At 42.6% G+C, this 22,345-nt stretch overlaps 1 protein-coding gene across 2 annotated transcripts in view; it reads left to right on the top strand.

Moving 5' to 3' along the window:
- The window catches only part of EXD2 (exonuclease 3'-5' domain containing 2), a 49,177-nt gene that overhangs the window by 7,576 nt on the left and 19,256 nt on the right, over positions 1-22,345 (top strand). For both annotated transcript variants that reach the window (XM_056133576.1, XM_056133577.1), the window contains exons 2-3: positions 1,631-2,003; positions 15,268-15,524. In XM_056133576.1, the coding sequence (XP_055989551.1) occupies positions 1,677-2,003; positions 15,268-15,524 (584 nt within the window). In that variant the 5' untranslated portion in view covers positions 1,631-1,676. The remainder of the gene's footprint in view (positions 1-1,630; positions 2,004-15,267; positions 15,525-22,345) is intronic.

Genomic DNA, 22,345 nt, shown 5'->3' with positions numbered 1-22,345 from the left:
GTAACATTGTGAGACTTGCTACTGTGTTTGGCATATTGAATACATCACGTGGCCGCGTGCAAGGCGCTGTGCTTGATCACTTGATCACTTGACATCCCGTTACTCATTGATTTGTTCAAGCGGGTGCCAGTAATATCTCCGTTCATCCCTGTCGCGTGCTAGTGTAGCCCAATGGCGTCTGCTTGTTCTAGGAACACGAAGAGCCTCAAACTGATTGTTCCGGGTCTTGACAAAAAAGTCTGACCATCTAATAGATGGACGGCCACGCGATCTTTTGACGTCCCGTGGAATCCAGTTGGTAATGGCTCTAGTCCAGCGGTCATCTCCAAATCTGTGCTATCGCAAGGAGTTTAATTGCCAGCACTAGTAATCCCTGAACACAGAACCAGGAGTAAGTCCTGAGCAGAGCCAGATGTGGCTCAAAACCAAGCCATACCAAATCAAACAAGTGTGTCTCCAGCAAGCACACATGAAAGCACAGCTAGAAGAGTCCCCCTGTTGGCACACAGGCACACATCATATCTGATACGTGCAGTTGTCACAGGTGTGAGACCCCAGTCAGCCCAACGAAGGCTTTGATGGTAACGACACACAAAGGGGGTGGAAGTGGGGGGACCATGAAGTTAAAAATGCAGATTGTTGTCAAAGAACAAGAATCATTGGGCTGAACAAACAAAATGAAATAGAAGAGAGAGATTTGGGCCCACTGGCTTGCACACTTGCCTTCTGTTCCAAATACAGTGTCTTCTGAGTGCCTTCCATCTCTCTATGTTGCATCCTTTCCTTCATCTTAGTCCCATCTGGGCTGGAGCGATAGCACAGTGGTAGGACGTTTGCCTTGGACGCAGCCAACATGGCCGACTCGAGTTCGATTCCTCTGCCCCTCTCGGAGAGCCTGGCAAGCTACTGAGAATATCTCGCCCGCACGGCAGAGCCTGGCAAGCTACCCGTGACGTATTCGATATGCCAAACACAGTAACAACAAGTCTCAAAATGGAGATGTTACTGGGCCCGCTCGAGCAAATCGATGAACAACGGGAGGATAGTAACAGTGACAGTCCCATCTGCCTTTTTTTTTTTTACCACCTGAACGTGCCCTTAAAAGTGCTGAGTTTCCCAAAATCGTGGGGTTGAGTCCTGCATTTTGCTCTGCCACCCACCGCCCTCACCATCTAGAAAAGCAAGGTCTCCCACCAAGGTGCTAATGGTTACATTTTTATTGAAAAATAATTTTCATTCAATTTGAGAGAGCGAAGGCTGAATGGGCAAACACCTTGAGGGAGTTCCATTAGTTAAAATTTACTCAGTAAAGCATCAGCAAGTAGAGTGGGAGAGTGGAAGGCGGGTGTATTGTTTCATTGATGTGATTTAATGTGATGAAGAGAACCCTGGCCAGCATGTGGAAGATGATGGAACTGTTCTTGGTTGAGAGTGGAGATAGAGTATCATTCTCTCTCTCTCTCTCTCTCTCTCTCTCTCTCTCTCTCTCTCTCTCTCTCTCTCTGTAACTATTTCATATGGCAGTTATTTCAGTTTGTGGGCACATAGATGTAAATGGTAATTGTTGTTTTGAAAGCTTGTTTCCCCAAAGGTTGGTGTCCTGTATATATCCTTGTCATTTGTTTTGCAGATGTAGGATCAGTGCTATGCTTTCCTAAACCGCAGAACGATCCAAGATGTCTAAACAGCACCTAACGGCATTGACAGTGACTGCCTTTGTGGGCGTGGCTGTTGGGGGCTTTGTCCTGTGGAAAGGCATCCAGCGCCGGAGGAGTAAAACCAGCCTTGTCACCCCCAAGCAGCAGAAGACAGCAGATGGGAGAGTGCTTCCCCAGCAGGAAGAGCCGCAGTTGCGCTCCGGGGCCCCCGGGGTCCTGTGGGAACAGAAGATCCTGGAAGCAGAGGTGGTGACAGTGGCCGAAAACGCAGAGTGGGAGCAAGTTGAGCCCTTGCTTAGGAGTGAGTTAGAGAATTTTCCAGTGCTTGGAATTGACTGTGAGTGGGTAAGTGAGAACGCCAAAATAAAATCAATGCGTCTCTGCTGCTTTTCCAGGTAGGGCCTGGTGGAGAACAAGGAGAGCCAAAAGCTTGAAGGAGAATTACTTATTTCCAACTTGCTTGCAAACAGATTTTAACAGAAAGAGAAACTGTTTCTCTTGGTACCACAGAGATAGTACATCCCGTAGGCACTTGTTTTGCACACAGCCAGCCTGGGTTTGCATCCCTGGCATCCCATATGGTCCCCCAAGTACCGCCAGGAGTAATTCCTGAGAGGGTGAAGAGCCAGGAGTAAGCCTAAGCATCGCTGGATGTCGGCCCCCCAAAATAACAACAACAACAACAAGGAAACTGCTTCTTTTCAGTACAGGGGAGAGCTTATACTCACTGTCATTTTTTTTCCCTTGAAAATTTTATTAGAATCTACTCAAGTTCTGCATGTGGCATTTTCTTTCTTTTCTGTTTTTATTGGATTAACTTCGCTTTACAATATTACAGCATTTGAGGGCTTTAGCTTTATACATGTGTATAATTCTCACTATCCCACCAAAACTACCCCTCAGCTTTTGCCTCCCATACTCCCGTCCCCTTTTCTCTGGTCACCACCATGGTTATTTATTGATTCTAGGAGTTTTGTTGTTCTGTGCCAATATATTTGCTTCAGTTATTCATATTGCACATAAGAGTGAAACCATCCTGCAATTGTTTTTTACTTCCCTATTCACTTGCATAATCTCCTCAAGATTTGTTCATTTTTATTCCAAAGGGCATGATTTCATCTTTTTTAATGTCAGAGTGGTATTCCATTGAGTGTATAGACCACAGTTTCTTTCTTGATGAGGTCATCTTGTTAATTTTGCTTCATTTCAGGCATGTGATGTAAAAAGCTTTTAATAACGGAGTTTTGAACTCTCTTTGACCCAATAGTTACTTATTGAACTCATTATTCTATCCTCTAGTTTGAACTGTAGAGTCTCAACCACATACGTGGCTGATTATCTAGATGTGGCAGGGGGGCGTCTCAAAATAAATTGGCAACAGTGAAAAGGTTTCTGAATATTCAAGGATGAAAATTAATTCAAAATAAACCATGTAACTTTCAAACCCAGGTCTTTCGGGTAGCACGTACCCATATCACATTTCTTGGGCAAAATGGGGTCATGAGTGGAAAAAGTTGAAGTTCTGTTTTACCTCTCAAAAGTGCTGCACTGTTCTAATAGAACATTTTCTTCTTAGTTTTCACGCCCTCACAATCCTCTTTCCTGTCTTACTGTCTTTCCCTCTTTCCTCATTTCCCTTGTCTCTTCTGTATTTACTCAAGGACTTTTGTTGTTGTTGTTGTTGCTTTTTGGGTCACACCTGGCAATGCACAGGGGTTACTCCTGGCTCATGCACTCAGGAATTACTCCTGGCGGTGCTCGGGGGACCGTATGGGATGCTGGGAATTGAACCCAGGTCGGCCACGTGCAAGGCAAACACCCTACCCGCTGTCCTGTTGCTCCAGCCCTACTCAAGGACTTTAAACTCGAATGCCTGTAGACCCAGACAGTTAATATAAATCGATTATGTACAGTCATTATCTGCAATTTAGGACTGACTTTTAAAGACTTGTATATTTATTTTTTATCTTAAGAGAGATTATTAACATATAGCATACATTAGTCTCAGTTATTTAAAATAATGTGTCAATATTTGATTGAGAACCATAGTTTTCTCCTTTCCCTTCCTTTTGTTGCTATGTTGTTGTGATAACCTGGAATTGCACATGTTGGTTGCTATGCTCTCACTCTTGGTATTCTGTGAGTTGTACACGGGGTTGTGGAGTCTGCACACGCCTGATTGCAGTACTCTTGAATATTGTACACTCCGGTTATGCAACATCAGTGCCTCCAGGATCATACTCAGCATGTGGAACCATGCCAGGGTTATAATCATGGCCTCAGGACTGTAGGGTGGGTGCTTGTACCTCCTGAGTCATGTCTCCAGGCTTCTGGTGAGAAGTTGAGATTTTTCTCTCAGACAACTTTCAAACACATAATTCAGTAGTAACCATAGTTATTATTACACCCTTAGCACTTAATTTCATAACTGTAAGTTTAAACCTTTTGACTACCTTCATTTATCTGATCCACCCTTACTTCTGGGAACCTCCAGTTTTCTCAGTATCCATGAGATTTTGGATTTTGTCTATTTCTCGCTCTCAGAAAACCCGGCCGTCTACTGAGAGTATCCTGCCGGCACGGCAGAGTCTGGCAAGCTCCCTGTGGCATATTCGATATGTCAAAACCTGGTAACAATGATGAGTTTCATTCCCCTGACCCTGAGAGAGTCTCCAATGTGGCACTTGCTAAAATCTCAGGTCTAGGACGAATGGAGACGTTACTGGTGGCTGCTCGAGGAAATCGATGAACAACGGAATGACAGTGATACAGTAACCACCTTCATTTATCTTATCCACCCTTACTTCTGGGAACCACCAGTTTTTTCATATCCATGAGATTTTGGTTTTTTGTTTTTTTAAGATTCTCTCTATAAATGCCCGCACGGCAAAGCCTGGCAAGCTCCCCGTGATGTATTCGATATCCAAAGACAGTAACAACAAGTCTTATAATGGAGATGTTACTGGGCCCGCTCGAGCAAATTAATGAACAACGGAAGGACAGAACAGGACAGGACTCCCTATAAATAAGATCATATGGTATTTGCCTTTCTCTGTTTGACTGACTTTTACTTAGCATAATACCTTCAGGTCTCTTAGTTGTTGATCTGTATCTGTTCATCTATATTTTTCTCATCCATTGATGGGCAACTTAGCATGCATCTGGATTTTGGTTATAGATAGCACTGTGATAAATATAGGGGTGCATATCTCTTTTCAAGTTTGTGTTTTTGTTTCAGAAATAGAATTATAGGATCATGTAAGAGTTTTCAGTTTTGTTTTGGTGTGGGGCGACACCCCAGTCTACTCAGGGCTTACTCCTGCAATCAGGAATTAGTCCTGGTAGGCTTCAGGGATTGTTTGGGATCAAACCTGGGTTGGCCATATGCAAGACAAGTGCACTACCTGCTCTCTTTAAGTTTTTGAAAAAACATTTGAAAAAATATTCATACTGTTTCCATGGGCTGGAGCGATAGCTCAGTGGGTAGGGCGTTTGCCTTGCATGCAGCCAACCCAGGTTCGATTTCTTCGTCCCTCTCAGAGAGACCAGCAAGCTACCAAGAGTATCCTGCCCAAATGACAGAACCTGGTAAGCTCCCTGTGGCATATTCCATATGCCAAAAACAGTAACAACAAGTCTCACAATGGGTACGTTACTGGTGCCCGCTTGAGCAAATTGGGAGGATAGTGCTACAGTGCAGTGCTACTGTTTCCATAATGGTCACACCAATTTGAATTCAGTGGTATTGGTGATTATCTTTTCTCCATCCCTTTCCAGCATTGCTATTTCAGTCTTTTTCATCTAGACCATTAGAATAGTCATAAATTTCTTTAAAAAAATATACTCCCTTCTATTTTCATTTGTTCAAGCAGAAGGCCTCTATCACCAGTCTTCCATTTCTAGTTTTGACAGAAACATATGTTCTGAGAAATAATTTTTAGAAAAAGTGGTATGCAGATACTATGTTCAATGATAATTGGCTTTAGTATTGAGAGAAATTATAGTGAATTAAAGAACTCATAACTCATATGAACAAAGAAACTGCTATATAGCTCAGGTCTAGTGCTGTCAGATTGTCTTCAACTTTTCAAAATGGAAACTCAGGCCAGAGCAATAGTACAACATGTTGCTGACCCAGATTTGATTCCTGGCACCACATATGGTCCCCTAAATCCTTGCCAGGAGTGGTCTTTGAGCGCGGAGTCAGGGTAAGCCTTGAAAACCACAGAGTATTGCCCCCCCCAAACTGAAAAAAGGGATGAAAAAAGGGGTGGAGATGTCAATTTCAATAGGCTAAACACATGTTTGCATGCAGCATGCCCAGATTTGATCCCTAGTCCCCCACACTCTGCTAAGGATGACCCAGAGAACTAATCCAGAAGTGTCCCCCACACACCACCAGGTATGACCCCAAAACAAAAACAAAAACAAAAAAATCAGCAGAAAAAAAAACAGAAGAAAGGGGAAGTGTACTAATTTAAATTTTTTTGCCCAAGTTTTTAAATATTTAGAACCAATAGTAATAATGCATGTTTCTTGGTCAGCAGATGGGTCAGTGGGCCATTAATTTATGTCTTCTGACCTTCATTTTTTTTTTTTTTTTGGTTTGCTTGTTTTGGAGTCATACCATGTAGTGCTCAGGGGTTACTTCTGGCAATGCTCAGGGTCCATGTGGTTCAAAGTATTGAGCTTAGACCTTCTGCATGCAATGCATGCAATGCAGCCCACTGAACTATTTCTCCAGCCCTAATCTATCTTTTCCTAAGTAATCTCGTCTAATTGTACGGTTTTAAATAATGATATGTTCATGATTTTCAAGGCTTTTATATCCACCTACTTATTTGACATTTCCTCTTGACTATCTTATAAGTAAAGTAAGGTAAAGGCCCTCCCGTTGATCATCGATTTACTCGAGCGGGCCCAGTAACGTCTCCATTGGAGACTTTGTTGTTACTGTGTTTGGCATATCGAATACGTCACGGGGAGCTTGCCAGGCTCTGCCGTGCGGGCGAGATACTCTCGGTAGCTTGCCGGGCTCTCCAAGAGGGGCGGAGGAATCGAACTCGGGTCAGCCATGTTGGCTGCATGCAAGGCAAACACCCTACCACTGTGCTATCGCTCCAGCCCATGACTATCTTATAGCCATCTCAAACTTAATATGTAGCTAACAGAACTCTTGGTCTATCTTCCCAAACCTTTATTATTATTAGCATTCCCCATCTTTGCAGTTAAAACCAGGTAGATATCTTCCAATTCTGATTGTCTAACAGGACTTTGTTATGACCTAAAATTAGACACAGAGATGATTCTGTTAAAACAGATGCCTTGCATGTGGCCTACACTGTTTAAGTTCTTGGAAACACATGGTCCCCTGACATCAGAGCTGGATAGTGTTTTGTACCACAGGTCATGAACAACACCACATCCTGCTGTGTATCTCCAGGAGGGGCCCTTGGGTCTCCTGAGAACTGCTTGGGAAAACTCTACTCCAAACCTGTACCAAATGAGGATTAGGCCATGATTTAAAGGCCGTTATTGCCTTTCTTCTGGAAGGGTACAGATGGAGAAAATAAATATCTTTCTGGCCCCTTGTCTCTCAAGTCTGGCTAGAGGCAGCCTTGAGTAATTGCTTCAAATAATTGATATCATAAAGACAGAGTGAAAGAAAGGTCCTTCCCTACAATATCACTTCTGGGAATGTGTCCCAAGGGTGCAAAAAAGCACAGTAGAAATGACATCTGCACCTGTATGTTCATTGCAGCACTGTTCACGATAGCCAGAATCTGGAAACAACCCAAGTGCCCAAGAACAAATGACTGGTTAAAGAAACTTTGGTACATCTACACAATGGAATACCATGTAGCTGTTAGGAAAAATGAAGTCATGAAATTTGCTTATAAGTGGATGGTCATGGACAGTATCATGCTAAGTGAAATGAGTCAAAAAGAGAGGGACATAGAAAGACTACACTCATTTGTGGAATATAAAATATCATAACATGAGACTAACACCCAAGGACAGTAGAGACAGGGCTAGGAAGATTGCTCCGTAGATGGAAGCCTGCCTCATGAGCTGGGGGAGAAAGCAGCTGGGATAGAGAAGGGATCACTAAGTCAATGATGGTTGGAGGGATCACTCAGGGTGGAGATGTGTGCTGAAAATAGATAAAGAACCAAACATGGTAGCTTCTCAGTATCTATATTACAAACCATAATGCCCAAAAGTAGAGATAGAATAAGAGGGAAATTGTCTGCCATAAAGGCAGGGGGAGGGTTGGAAAGGGCGGGGGGAATACTGGGGACATTGGTGGTGGAAAATGTGTACTGGTGGAGGGATGAGTGTTTGGTCATTGTTATGGCTGAAATTCAAGCAAGAAAGCTTTGTAACTATTGAAATTGAATCTCATGGTGATTGAATTAAAAAAAAAAAAGAAAAAAGAATGGAAGGTCATTATCCCAAGAGCACCCCTATGCTGACCTGTCAGAAGTTCACCCCCTTTTCTTTGCTAATTATCCCTTCACTGCCATTTAACAACATTTGCCAGTACTGTCTCCAAAACATACTGTTCATTCACTTATTTCACCACTTCCTTTTTAGAGCAAGCCCCAGATATCTCTGTTTGGGCCTTTGCTATAGCCTCCCTACTGACCTCTCAGCTGGCCTCTTCTAAACCTTCAATTCCTTTTTTAAAATTCACATCAGTTGACATCATCTGCTACATAAAATCCTCCTGTTTCTTCAAATAAAACCAGATATTTTAATTATCTGTCTATCTTACATCCAACATCCAACTACGATGAAGAAATTGAGAAATTCTACATGGAGCTGGAGAAGTCCTTTAAAGAAGACCATACCTTCTATAAGATCATTGTCGGTGATTTTAATGCCAAGATAGGACCAAGAAGATCGGCCGAAGAACTCCACATTGGGATCCATGGCCTAGAATGGAACGAATAGGGTGAGAGACTGTCTGAGTTCATCACATTGACCAAGACCACTCATGATAACTCACAGTTCCAGAAGGTCGAATCTAAACGTTGGACATGGGAGTCTCCCGGTCGACAGTTCCACAACGAAATTGACCATATCATATCCAATTGACGATTTTGCCTGACCAATGTCGCTGTTGTCCCAAATTCCAAACGGGGTCGGACCACAGACTCCTTCATGCAAAATTCTACTTCACAGAGTGGGGAGAAGGGGCTGCAAAGTTTAAGAAGAGAACTCCAGAACAACCACCAACTGGGAGCTCTTTGGCACTATTGTGGCAAATGCTGTCATTGACGCTATCAACCAAGAATACAGTTGACTGGTTCAGCACCTCCATGATTGTGCGAGGAATGCCGAGAGAGAAAGCCACAAAAAACGCCTGTCTTCAGAAACTCAAGCTCATGGAATGGGAAAGAATGGGAGTGAAGATAAACGTTCGGCAACTATACCACCTCCGCTTCGCTGATGACATCGTTCTAATAACATCAAACATTAGCCAAGCAGCACAAATGCTGGCTGACTTCAACCGTGAATGTGGAAATGTCAGACTGCAGCTGAATCTCATGAAGACAGTGTTCATGAAAAATGGACTCGTTCCTGACATTCCATTTGCTCTCAACGAAATGAACATCTCCGAATGCAGCAGTTATGTGTACCTAGGTTGAGAACTCAACATGATGAATGACCTGGCACCTGAGCTTCGCAGGAGGAAGAAAGCTGCGTGGAACACCTTCAAGAGTGTCAAAGAAATAGCTAAGAGGTTGAAGAACCTCTGGCTCCGGGCACATCTTTTTGACTCCACTGTTCTCCCTGCACTAACATACGCCTCAGAGACCTGGGCCCTATAAAAACAGGATGAGAACGCTATTCGGGGTCTCCCAAAGAGGAATCGAAAGAGCTATGCTTGGAGTATCATTCTTCACTCAAGTGAGAGAAGGAATCCAGAGTTCTGACCTCTGTTGATAATCGAGAATCAGAGATGCTGTCTCGTTTGCCAAGGCATCGAAAATCAGATGGGATGGACATGTAATGCGATTTGAAGACGACCGCTGGACTGGAGACATTACAGACTGGATTCCACAAGACGTCAAAAGGCCGTGTGGCTGCCCACCTATGAGATGGTCAGACTTCTTTGTCAAGACCCTGAACAAACGATTTGAGGCTCTTGTTCCTGGAGTGAGTAGAAACCATTGAGCTACACTAGCACGGGACAGGGACAAATGGCCACATTACTGGCACCTGCTCAAGCAAGTCAATAAGTAACGGGATGTCAAGTGATCAAGTCTGTTCTTACATACTCAAGTTTTTCTCTATGTTACTGATTTTTAAAATTTTTTTCTCCCTCCCCCAAACCTTCATTTGAGGCTGCTGATTTCCTCCTATTCTCTTTGTATCTCTATCACTATTCAGCATTGTTGGTCCTTTATTTGTTACTTGGTTTTTATCTCTTTCCTGTTGCAAAGCCTTGATCTAAATTAACTTGATACATAAATACCACCGACTAAGGATACTTATTAGTTAACTCGTTGCTGCACAGAAAACAAGCCCAGGTCATTCTTTGTTGTTTTTCTTTTAATTGAAATTTTAAAATGTAGTCATTGTATATTACAGAGTTTTTCATGATTGGGTTTCAGGCATACACTATTCTGACACCAATTCCTTCATCACTGTCTCCCTCCACCAAAAACAGGTGTGATTTGGGGGCCATACCCGACTGTGGCTCAGGACTGACTCCTGGCTCTGTGCTTGGGAGATAGATCACTCCTGGTGGTGCTCTGGAGATCATATACAGTGTTAGGGATTGAACTAGGGTTTGCCCTGTAGTAGGTAAGCACTTTACCACCCTGTAAGCGGTCTGAGCCAAGCCCAGATCATTCTTAACCCTCTGCTGCCATCGTGGGGTCATTTAAAGAATCACAGAAGCATGAAGTTGGACCCGAGAGATCGTACCGCAGGTAAGGCAGATAGTGCGCTTTCCTTGCACGTGGCTGACCCAGGTTCTGTATCCAGCACTCCATATGGTTCTCAGAATCACACTAGAAGTGATCTCTGAGCACAGAGGCCGGAGTAACCCTGAGCATGCCAGGTGTGGCCCCAAAACATTACCACTGTAGCACTGTAGCACTGTTCTCCCATTGTTCCATTTGCTCGAGCAGGCACCAGTAAAGTCTCCACTGTGAGACTTGTTGTTACTGTTTTTGGATATTGAATACACCACGGTAGCTTACCAGGCTTTGCCATGGGGGTAGGATACTCTCTGTAGCTTGCTGGGCTCTCAGAGAGGGACTGGAGGAATCGAACCCGGGTCGGCCGCATGCAAGGCAAATGCCCTACCTGCTGTGCTATCGTTCCAGCCCTAAAAAAAAAATATATATATATATTATCCACCTCCCTTCAGAATGAAGATATCTAAACGACTGATCTCAAAGTGAATCTCTGAAATTCATAACTGTTGAAATGCATAACAAAGTGAAGTTTTGTCTATAATGATTTATGGTATCATGGCATTAAATATTTTGTTTTGGGCCTGGAAGTCATCTCAGAGGGCTGCAGCACATGCCTAGCGTGCATGAAGGCCTGAGTTTGATCCGTGATGCCACATGGCTGCCCAGATGCCACTGGTGTGACTCTGATGACGCCCAGCACCACCTGGTCCAAAGAGCACCATATCATTGCACCTGAGCATTGAACCCCCAACCCTGTAGGCTGAGTGTTGCCAGAAGTGAACCCTGGGCCCCTGACCACTGCTGGGGATCCCCCCGACCACCACCAGATAAAAAGGAGATGGTTCAATCACATCTGAATGAATTGTTACCAAGCAAAAACCAGCAGTCAAATTTCTTCTCTTCCCTTTCTCCTGGTTGCTTGCTCTCTCTCTGTCTCTCTGTCTCTGTCTCTCTCCTCTCTCCTCTGAGGCACTGTTAACAGTGGAAGCCACTTCCATGTCTGTGAGTGAGGGACTCTCCTGGATATTGTACGATGTGTACCAGCATTCTGGTCTTTACTTAGACACTAGTCACTCCTCTCCCCAAAGCTGTGACAATCAAAAATTTACCCAGAGATTCTCTCTCTCTTCTCTGTCTCTGTTTCTGTCTTCTCTGTTTGTCTGTCCATCTGTCTGTCTGTCTGTCTGTCTCTCCCCCCGCCCCCCTAATCTCCTCTTTTGGCTTAAAAACTGCTCCCAAGAGTGTTCAGAGAACCAGGTGATGCTGGGGCTTAACCCGAGGCTTCCTGCATGCAAGGCCTGTGCTCCAGCCCTTCAGCTCCCTCTCTGGCCCAGCAGCCAAGTTTCTTACTTGTCTTTTTGTTTGTTTGTTTTGCTTTTGGGGTCACACCTGGCATTGCACAGGGGTTACTCCTGGCTCATGCACTCAGGAATTACTCCTGGCGGTGCCCGGGGAACCATATGGGATGCTGGGAATCGAACCCAGGTCGGCCACATGCAAGGCAAACACCCTACCCGCTATGCTATTGTTCCAGCCCCTTACTTGTCTTTTTGATCTCGAATCTTTTTGATCACATCAGACACCTTTAAGATCAAACTGACATGCTATAATATAAGGATATGGAAATAGCTTTCACCGATTAAGCAGTGCCCAAGAAGAGAGGGTCTAAGACTTTTACACATTAAGCCTTGGTTTTCCTTAGCACTAAAGTGGAAGTGGAGGATAAAGACCCTTCACAGTTTATTTGTTTTGGGGCCACCTCTGGTGGTGCTCAGGGACTACTCTCAGCTCCATGGCTGGGGAGCACTCCTGGTGATGCTCAGGGACCATGTAGTTCAAACCCAGCACTTCTTCATACAAAGCATGTTTTCCAACCCAACAAACAAAAGTCCAGTTTTATTTTTTAACAGCAACTCATTTTTGATCTTGACTAGTTTCTTCTGTCTTTGTTCATCTCAACTGTGAAATATCCTTTCTTTGATTACTTGCTGTACTTTGTTTGGACCTCTCCTTTGGTAGAGTAATTCCTGAGTTTGTGTGTGGATTCCTCCACTTGTAACACCTAGGGTATGTTCCACCTCTCCCATCACTGTGTAGCCACAATGGCACCTGGTACAGTGCCCAGCACCGCAATCGTGGTAGTGAGAGACCTGTACTGCTCAGAGCAGGGCTTCCACTGTTAACCTTGGAGGCACTGTTCAGAGTGGAAGCCCCTTCCGTGTCTGTGGGAGGCTCCCCTGGAAGAAGATGTACTGGCATTCTGGTCTTAGACACTAGTTACTCCTCTCCCCCAAGAAGTGACAATCAAAATTTCCCCAGACATTGTCAGCTGCCCACACATGGAGGGGGAGCAAAAATCTCCTGATTGGACTGAGAAATACAGGTTTTAGTGTCAACTTTGCCACTATCTCTCCATGTTCAGGCAGACTCTTCACCTGTAGGCTTAAATTGTTTCCTCTTTAAAAAATAAGGATTAAGGCTTGCTCTTCAAGCCCTTGTTCTGCCTTGAACACATTATCTTGCTTGCCTGTCTCTGCCTCTTTGCTTGTTTATTCTCACTCTGGACAAGCCTGTGTTTTCTCATGAACGTGTACTTCTCCCTACCTCTCCCCTCACATCTTCCTAAATAAGTTTCAGTGACTTTCTTACTTTACCATTTTGCCTCCTCCTGAAATTCTTTTCTACGAAAGAAAAGCGAAGGACATCTGAATACCTGTGCTGAGGTTAGGAGTGACCTGATCCAACAAGGCATTTCCCCCAGTGCTGGTGGCTGAAGAACTGGAGGTTGAGTCAGTCATCAGTGATCAGTGATTTAATCAACCATGGCAACCAATTTTCTTTTTCTCCAAACAAGGGACTTTATTTCTTCTTCTTAACATTCTGCTCTGCAGCTTCTTTGTCAACTGTGCCAACTTAAAGAAGTCTCCACCAAGGCTTAAGAGGATGAATTTGGAATTTTCCTGAAGATTTGCCCAAAAATGAACTTTCTCATAATTGAATGGTTCCTGGACCCAGTTTTTAATGTGAATATGTATGAAGGTTTCCCTATACTAACAAGCAATTTTTAATAAAATTTTTCTCTTTCTAAAACAATGAGGTTAAAAATTTATGAATTTATGATCACGATCACGATCACAACCATCCTGTTGTTCATCGATTGCCTCGAGCAGGCCCCAGTAACATCTCCTTCATCCTAACCCTGAGATTCAAGGCTCTTTCAGGGTTAGGAGAATGAGACCCATCATTGTTACTGGTATTTGGCATATTGGGTACACCATGGGGAGTTTGCCAGACTCTGCCGTGTGGGCAGGATACATTCGGTAGCCAGCAAGTTTGTAATTAAGGGTGAGATAATAAGATGTCGCACGGCTGCGAATGTGGTCGCGCGCTTCCGGGATCTGGGTTTTATAGTCTCTGGGTCTTGGGTCTTATATTTATGACGTAACCTAAATTTTATGAATAACCTCTTTTTGAGGGGGAAGCCATGTCCAACAGTGCTCGGGGCTTACTTCTGGCTCTGTGCTCAGGTAATTCTGGGTGAGCCTTTGAGGATCATATGTGCTACTAGGTATTGAACCCAGGTTGACTGCATGCAAAGCAAGCACCATACCCACTTAACTATCTCTCCAGCCCAATCAATGGATATTTTTAAGAAACTTTTCATTAATACGAATTTTATGTAGATTTTTCTGGAAATAACTTCCAACATTTTCTGTATGTTATATATGACTTCCAAAAGATTGAAATTAGATAAATTAATACCTTTCTTTTAATTTCAAGATTTAAGGATCCAGGGCCAGAGTGATAGTACAGTGGGCAGAGTACATTCCTTCATGGGGCTGATCTAGGTTCAGTGCCCAGAACTTCATATGATCCCCTGAGCACTTCCAGGAGTGATCCCTGAGCTCAGAGTCAGAAGTCAGCCCTAAGCACTACCAGGTGTTGCCTCCCCCACCCCCCACCCTGAAAAAAAAAAATCCTAACTTAGGACTAATGTACCTTTTTTTTTTTAATTCATGAACAGTATTTATGACCATAAAATGCTAAGAATGCTAAGAAAAACTGTGCAACTAGGATTTATTGTATTGGCAGGTAACCAATTATTTATAGAACTGCATCTCTTCTTTTAGTTAAATATTAGCTCTTGGGCCTTGGATCATAAAGCAAATGAATTGACTTACTAGCATGTACATTCAGGAGTCTGGAATATGAAAAAGAGTTCCTTTAAATCATGGCACTCTGGAGCTAGAGTGATAGTACAGTGGGTAGGGCATTTGCCTTGCACACGACCAACGCGGGTTCGATTCCCAGCATCCCATATGGTCCCCTGAGCACCACCAGGAGTAATTCCTGAGTGCATGAGACAGGAGTAACCCCTGTGCATTGCTGGGTGTGACCCAAAAAGCAAAAAGAAAAAAAGATCATGGCATTCTGCTTTTTCTACCCCACCCCTTGGCATTCTGAAATATATATTTCATGTGACTCTGCCAGTGTTTGTCCCAGAGTACCTCTGTATCAACTGGTCACTATTTGTGGATTTCTCCTATTTTAGGCCCTGGGGTTTGACCCTTGTGGGGTGAGGGTTGGAGAAGAGGGAGAGGGAGGCACCGTTTCATGGTGTACTTGGTACTGTGCTAAACTATGAATTGTGGCCCTGTTTTTCTTTGTGGCAGGTGAATCTGGAAGGCAAAATCAGTCCTTTGTCTCTCTTACAAATGGCCTCCCCAAGTGGCTTCTGTGTTTTGGTTCGCCTGCCCAAGATGATCTGTGGAGGAAAAACACTACCCAAAACATTATTGGACATTTTGGCAGATGGTACTATTTTAAAGGTTGGAGTAGGGTGTTCAGAAGATGCCAACAAGCTTCTACAGGATTATGGTCTCACTGTTAAAGGGTGCCTGGATCTCCGATATCTGGCCATGAGGCAAAGGTATGGATTTTTTTTTTAATTTTAATTTTTATAAAGTAGTTCATAATACTTGATTACATTTAATATTCAAACACTCATCCCACCCCTATTACGTCCTCCCACCACCATATTTTGGATATTTCCATTCCAAACCCCAACCCCTGCCCCTAAGAAGAACCAAAATAATTTATTCTGTATTGTTTGTTATGAGTAAAACTCTAAAAATACTCCAAAAAAACTTTCCCTTAGAGGAAAGTGTGTGAAGATTGTTGTATTCACCCAGGAGCCATTAAGCCCTTCTATAAGAGATTACTAATGTGTTGTTAAAGGTTGAGCTTTTAAAAATATATTTTCCTAAGATTGGTTGCCATCTGCTTTAAACACCATCCAATATGGTGTGCTACTCTTGGAGCGTGAGTGGAATAGGTTTACTTGTGGGTGAGGTTCAGCCCCAGCGTGTGGAGAGCTGCTGTGAGCATGGTGGAGGTTGAATTCTGGTGGTTTTTGGCTGCCAGAGCTGGGTTCCTTGGGGCCGGGGAAGGGCCTCACCCATCCCCCTTCAGGGTGCCCTGAGTGAAACAGCCTGGTGTGGGGTCCAGTGGCATGACTCTGTCTTATTTTGTTTTGTTTTGTTTTTTTCTATTTTATTTTTTAATGCTGGAATTCTTGTAGCTGTGGGGCAAGTCATTTTAGCAAAATTTAGATAATACTGAGAGCCAATCATGAGACCTATGCAATCATTTGAAAGCCACAGAGGCTTCTGAGATGCATGTTGAATTTGTGAAAGATGTTTTTTTTTTTGAGAGATTGTATTTTTATTTACTTTTTATTTTTAATTTTTTTTTTAATTTTTATTAGTGAGACATCATGGGGTACAGTTGTAGACTTACAAATTTTTGTGCTTGGGTTTCAATTATATAATGATCAAATACCCATCCCTCCACCAGTGCCCATTTCCCACCACCACGGATCCCAGTATTCCTCCCACCCCCCATTCCCCCCATCCCACCCTGCCTCTGTGGCAGGGCATTCCCTTTTGTTCTCTCCTCTTATTATTGGGTGTTGTGGTTTGCAAAAGAGGCAATGGGTAACAATCATGTTTGGTCTATAGTCTACTTTCAGCATGCTTCTCCCATCCTGGGAGGATCGAGAGGAAATGTTTTAACTTCTAAAAAACCTTGCTAATTGATGTTGGTCTATTTATTTATTCAATTTGCTTAAATTTTTTTTTGGTGGGAGTCCAGTGCTCAGGGCATACTCCTGGCTCTGCATGGAGGGATCATTCCTGATGGGCTCGGGGTTCTTGGTAGTGGTCAGGAGACCATATATATGTCGGTGCCAGGAATCTAACTGCAGTTGGCTGTAGGCAGGCAAGTGCCTTTCACCCTGCACTGTCTCTGTGATCCTGCCACTGTCCTCTCCAGATGAACATGCTGCGTTCGATACACCAGGGTCCCTGCCACTGTAATCCTGATCAACCTGCTAAAGCCCCCGAGTTCACAAACCTTGCTTTAGGCCGAGATGACGGATTATTGAGCTTCTAACTGGGAGGAAGAGATTTCTCTTTCTCGTGGAACTCTGTTTTTTGGAAACTATTTTTAACTTTTTTTTTATGACAGTTGAAATTTCCATCTTATGTATAATATAGGTCTTCCATTTATTTGTTTTTCATTTGTTCATCAAATACTTATTGCATACTTACAGGTGCCAGACATTGTACTAAGGAAGGGAAATAGAACAATAAAAATTCTTACTATAAAAGGAGCAAGCTATTTACACTTATTTCTTCTAAGGTTCACAGTATGTGAGAAACAAATCGACAACAAAAATAGAATGTGAGAAATGGAATAATGTATTCTGTCTTCCATCCAATTCCATCTAATTCCAAATGCTGAACTGAGTTTCCATCCAAGGCCAAGATTGTCATATACAGTTCCTTCTCACCTTTTCAAGGATTACATTCCCCCCAAGCTTCCACTTTATACTTGAATCACCAATTATGACTTCAGACTGGATCATTTTCTTTTTATTTGTTTTATTTGTTTTGTTTTGAGGCTACACTTTGGTGGTATTCAGGGAACCCTGTGGTGCCAGAGATAGAGCAGAAGTCAGCCACAGGCCAGGCAAGTACCATTACTCCTGTACTATTTTTCCCGCCTACGTATTGTATCACTGTCATCAGCAAGTAATCTATACCTGTCTTCTAAAAAAAATATATTGATTATTTCTTCCTTTTCATAACAATAGATTGAAATAGTATTCTTCCCTACTCTCACACCATGGATCAGGGGCCAGAGAGATAGTAGTGGGTAGTGGTAGGTAGTACAGTGGGTTGCCTTGCTCGTGGCTGACCTGTGTTCAGTATCCGGCACGCTTTATGGTTTTCCAAGCCTGGCCAGGAGTGATCCCTGAGCATGTTGGGTGTAGCACAAAACCACACAAACAAAAAACTCAAAACCATGGATTAGACGCATAGAGAAGTTGTGATTAAAATCTAAGTTTATCATAATGTTTTAGTATAAAATAAGATTTTAGTTAAGTTTAACAGTTTGACTTTTGAAACTTTTAAATTTTTTTCTTTTTTTTTTTAATAACACATCAAAACTATACTATAACAAATTTAAAACTCTGTAGAAAATGTGTCTGGAGTAGGTCTGGTGCTAGCCCAGCCTTGTGTGCTGTGGCGCCTCACATGGGGCCCCACACTTGTGCTAATGATCACAACATGACAGCAGGGACCCTAGACTGAGACATCCCCCATCTGAAAATGCTTCCCCCCTTGAAGGTTACAAATAAGCTACAGTGAGAGGTATCACAGGAGATAGGAGTTGAACTGCACATGGCAGACAGTACAGGTAGACCACAGGGGGTTTCTGTCCCACCACAACCGTGGGTATGAATCAAGCCATACCCATTGTTAAGAGAAGCTGAAGAATAGTGAATAGCCACAGTTCACCCATAAAACAGTGGAGCACCAGGGACAATGGAAAAATAAACTAAGCTCTCCTTACAGAGGGTGACAGAAATCCAGGAAGATTCCTTAATTGCATTAGAACTTTTAATCTACCTGAATAAGACTTCAGAACAATCCTATCACTGTTTAATGATCTGAAAAAGACATTTGAACAAAGATTCATTAAACTTGGGGAGACCCTGATGGGAAAAAAAATGTAAGAACTCAAACAGAAGAAATAAAGAAGCTAAAGAATATAGTAACAGGTCTCAGTAGCAGAGTAGTTGAAGCTGAAAGTTGAATCTGTGCCTTCAAAGGTATGGTGTATAGTTTCATCAATAAAACGGCAATAGAAAAGATACTGGGGTAAAAAAGGTATTGTGACAATGCTAGGAGGAACAACTTCAGAATTATAGGATTCCTAGGAGAAGAGAGAGAGAGGAAGATGGACTAGTTGAAAAAGTAACAAGTGGGAATTTCCCCAATTTGAAAAGAGTTGGAATACTGATCAAAGATTCCCAAAGAGTTCCAAAATAAACACAACAAAACACTAAGCAGAACAACACAAAGACACATCATGGTCAAAAAGTCAGAAACAGACACATAAAAGCCAGCAAGAGAGAAGGAAAATGTCATATACAAGAGGAAAAACTAGACTTATGGCAGATTTCTCTAATGAAATTTTATAAGCAGAAGAAAATGGAATAGCATATACAAAGTATTCAATGGTAAGAACCTCTAACCAAGAATCTTCTGCCTTGCAACGTTGTCACTGAGAGTTGAAGGAAGGATAAGAACATTCTCAGGATCTGAGGATATTAGTAGCATCTAAACCAATTCTGTTAGGGTTATTGAATGGCCTCATATTAAAAGCAAAGATCAAACAGGATAAAAGACCCAGCTCTTCATGGTAATAAATGTCAATAAATTCATGGTAATACATGGCAATAAATTCCTTCAGATCAACATTATCTCTAAATGTCAATGGGCTGAGCTCTCATAAAGAGACTTAAAGTGACTGGATGGATCAAGAAACAAAATTCAACTTTCTGTTGCCTACAAGAAACACATACTAACTCTTACAGTAATCACAGGCCCAGAACAAAGGGTTAAAAACAGTCATCTAGGTAAATAGTAGGTGGAGAAAAGCAGGAATGACTGTACTTGTATCAGATCAAAATGTATTCAAGCGAAAGAAAATAAAGATTGGGAGGGACAGTACATACTGGTTAAAGTATGAAAAGATCAAGAGAATATAACTCTGAACAACATATATGCACCAAACAAAGAAAGAGCAGAGTTTAGGGCTGGAGCGATAGCACAGTGGGTAGGACGTTTGGCCTTGCACGCGGCCGACCCGGGTTCGAGTCCCAGCATCCCGCCCGTATGGTCTCCTGAGCTACAGCCAGGAGTAATTCCTGAGTGCAGAGCCAGGAGCAATCCCTGTGCATTACCAGGTGTGACCCAAAAAGCCAAAAAGAAAAAAAAAAAAGAAACAGCAGAGTTTATAAAGTAACTGCTAATAGATATGGGAAGAGGGTATGACAGATAGTACTGTGGGTAGGGTGCTTGCCTTGCATGCGTCTACCCCGGATTCGATCCCTGACATCCATTATGATCTCTTGAACACTCCCAGGAGTAATTCCTGAGTGCAAAGCCAGGAGTAACACCTGAGGATTGCCAGGTGCCCCCACCACCAAAAAAGAAAAGAAAAAAAAGGGAAGTGAAATGATACAATGATGGCAACTCTACTGTAGTAGGAGACTTTCTAGTTCACTCTTGTCATTAGAACAACCAGTCAGAATATCAATAAACAAACAAGATCTTGGTCCAGAGAGAGAGTACAGGGGTTAAGGTGCATGCCTTTCACACAGCCCCAGTTCAATCCACAATTCCACGTGTGGCCCTTGGAGCACCACCAGAAGTAACTCCCACACACAGCTGGAGTACCTCCTGAACACAATACCAAGTGTGGCCCCAATCCACCCTTCCTCATAATTTTTGTTTAAGATTAAAAAGAATGTCTTTGAATGAAAAATTGGAAGAACTGGGACTGGTAGACCTACAACATTCTTCATCCCCCCCAAACAAATACACAGTCTTCACTGCACATGGAACATGCTTCAGGATAGATCATGTGCTGGGACATAATTTTGAGTACGACGTTGCCAAAAAATGAAAATCATATCAGCATCTTTTCAGACCACAGTGCTAGGAAGGTAGAAACTAACCATAAAAAAGAAAGTTGGGGGGAAGTTTCAACATTCAAAAACTGAACAAGCTATTGTAAGTAGCAATTGAATCAAAGAAGAAATAAAAAAGATTCCTTGAAACAAGGAAGAACAGAAACCATCAGAACCTATAGGACACAACAAAAGCCGTACTAAAGGGGTAGTTCATAGTAGTGCAGGCTTACAACAGGAAAGAAGAGAAAGTTCAGATCAAAGACCTTACCTCCAAGCTTCCAAAACTAGAAAAAAAAGTAACAGGTTAACCTCAATGTAAGCAAATAATAGTAATTTGAGCAGAAAAAAAAAAAGTTCAAAGGGTCAGTAAAACCAGGAGCTGTTTTTTTGTTTTGTTTTGTTTTTGTTACTTTATTGGTTGGGGTGGGGAGGCAGGCACACCTGGTGATGCTCAGGAATTACTCCTGGCTCTACTCTCAGAAATTACTTCTGGTGGTACTCAGGAGACCATATGGAATACAGGGGATCAAACCCAATTAAGCCGCCTGCAAGATAAATTCCCTACCTGCTGTTTTATCTCTTCAGCCCCATTTTGGTTTTTCATGGGCTTTTCCAGAGGGGAAAATATCTAGGATCTGGTTTTGGGAAAGAATAAACAAGATTGACAAATCCTTAATCTCACGAAGAAAAAAAAATATAAAAACTCAAAATAAATTGGATCAGAGATGAAAGGAGAGAGATTATAGCAAATACCTTAGAAATACAAAATATCATGAGATGATTATGAGCAACTCTATGACACTAAGCTGGAGAACCTAAAAGAAATAGATGAAATTTTAGAATAATACAACCTCTCAAGATTGAACCATGAGAAAGTAGAAAACCCGAATAAACAAATCATGAGTAAGAAAATTGAAATTGTAATTAAACATCTTCCTAAGAATAAAAGACATACAGTTCCTGACATGTCACCAGACGTGATCCCTGAGCACGTAGCTAGGAGTAAGCCCTGAGCACCGCTGGGTGTGCCCAAACCAAAAGATAAGAAAAACAAACAAATGGGACTGTATTAAGCTAAAAAAGTTTTACATGGCAAAACAGGGCTGGAGCGATAGCACAGCGGGTAGGGCGTTTGCCTTACAAGCAGCCAACATGGCCGACCCGAGTTCGATTCCTCCGCCCCTCTCAGAGAGCCCGGCAAGCTACTGAGAGTATTCGATATGCCAGTCTCCAATGGAGACGTTACTGGGCCCGCTCGAGCAAATCGACGATCAACGGGAGGGCCTTTACCTTTTTTACCTTTACATGGCAAAAGAAAGTTGGGCAAAAGTAAGGATGTCCTACTGAATGGGAGGAAATACTTGCATGCTAGACATCTACTTTATATAAAAGACTAACATTCAAGTTACAGAAGCACTCAGAAAGCACGACAGAACCAATAACTCTATCAAAAAATGAGGAGAGGAGATGAGTAGATAGTTCCTCCAAAGAAGCCAGTTGGTATGAAAAAGTAGAATCTTTTATGAAAAAGATACATGGAACATTTCCATATATGATGTCTTTTAAAATGTTCTAAATTGAATTGAATAACTAAAAATTCAGGGCTTCCAGGGATGTGGCTCAGAGAACACTTGTCTTGCATGTGGAGACCCTGAGTGTAATTCCTGGAACAGTCTGGGGAAAAAAATTAAGCACTAGCCTTC

The sequence above is a fragment of the Sorex fumeus genome, unplaced genomic scaffold (genome assembly GCF_029834395.1).
Source record: "Sorex fumeus unplaced genomic scaffold, SorFum_2.1 ptg000098l, whole genome shotgun sequence".
NCBI classification, from domain to species: Eukaryota; Metazoa; Chordata; class Mammalia; order Eulipotyphla; family Soricidae; genus Sorex; species Sorex fumeus.
The sequence above is the reverse complement of the archived record's forward strand: the minus strand, read 5'-3'. Positions and strand labels throughout refer to the sequence as shown.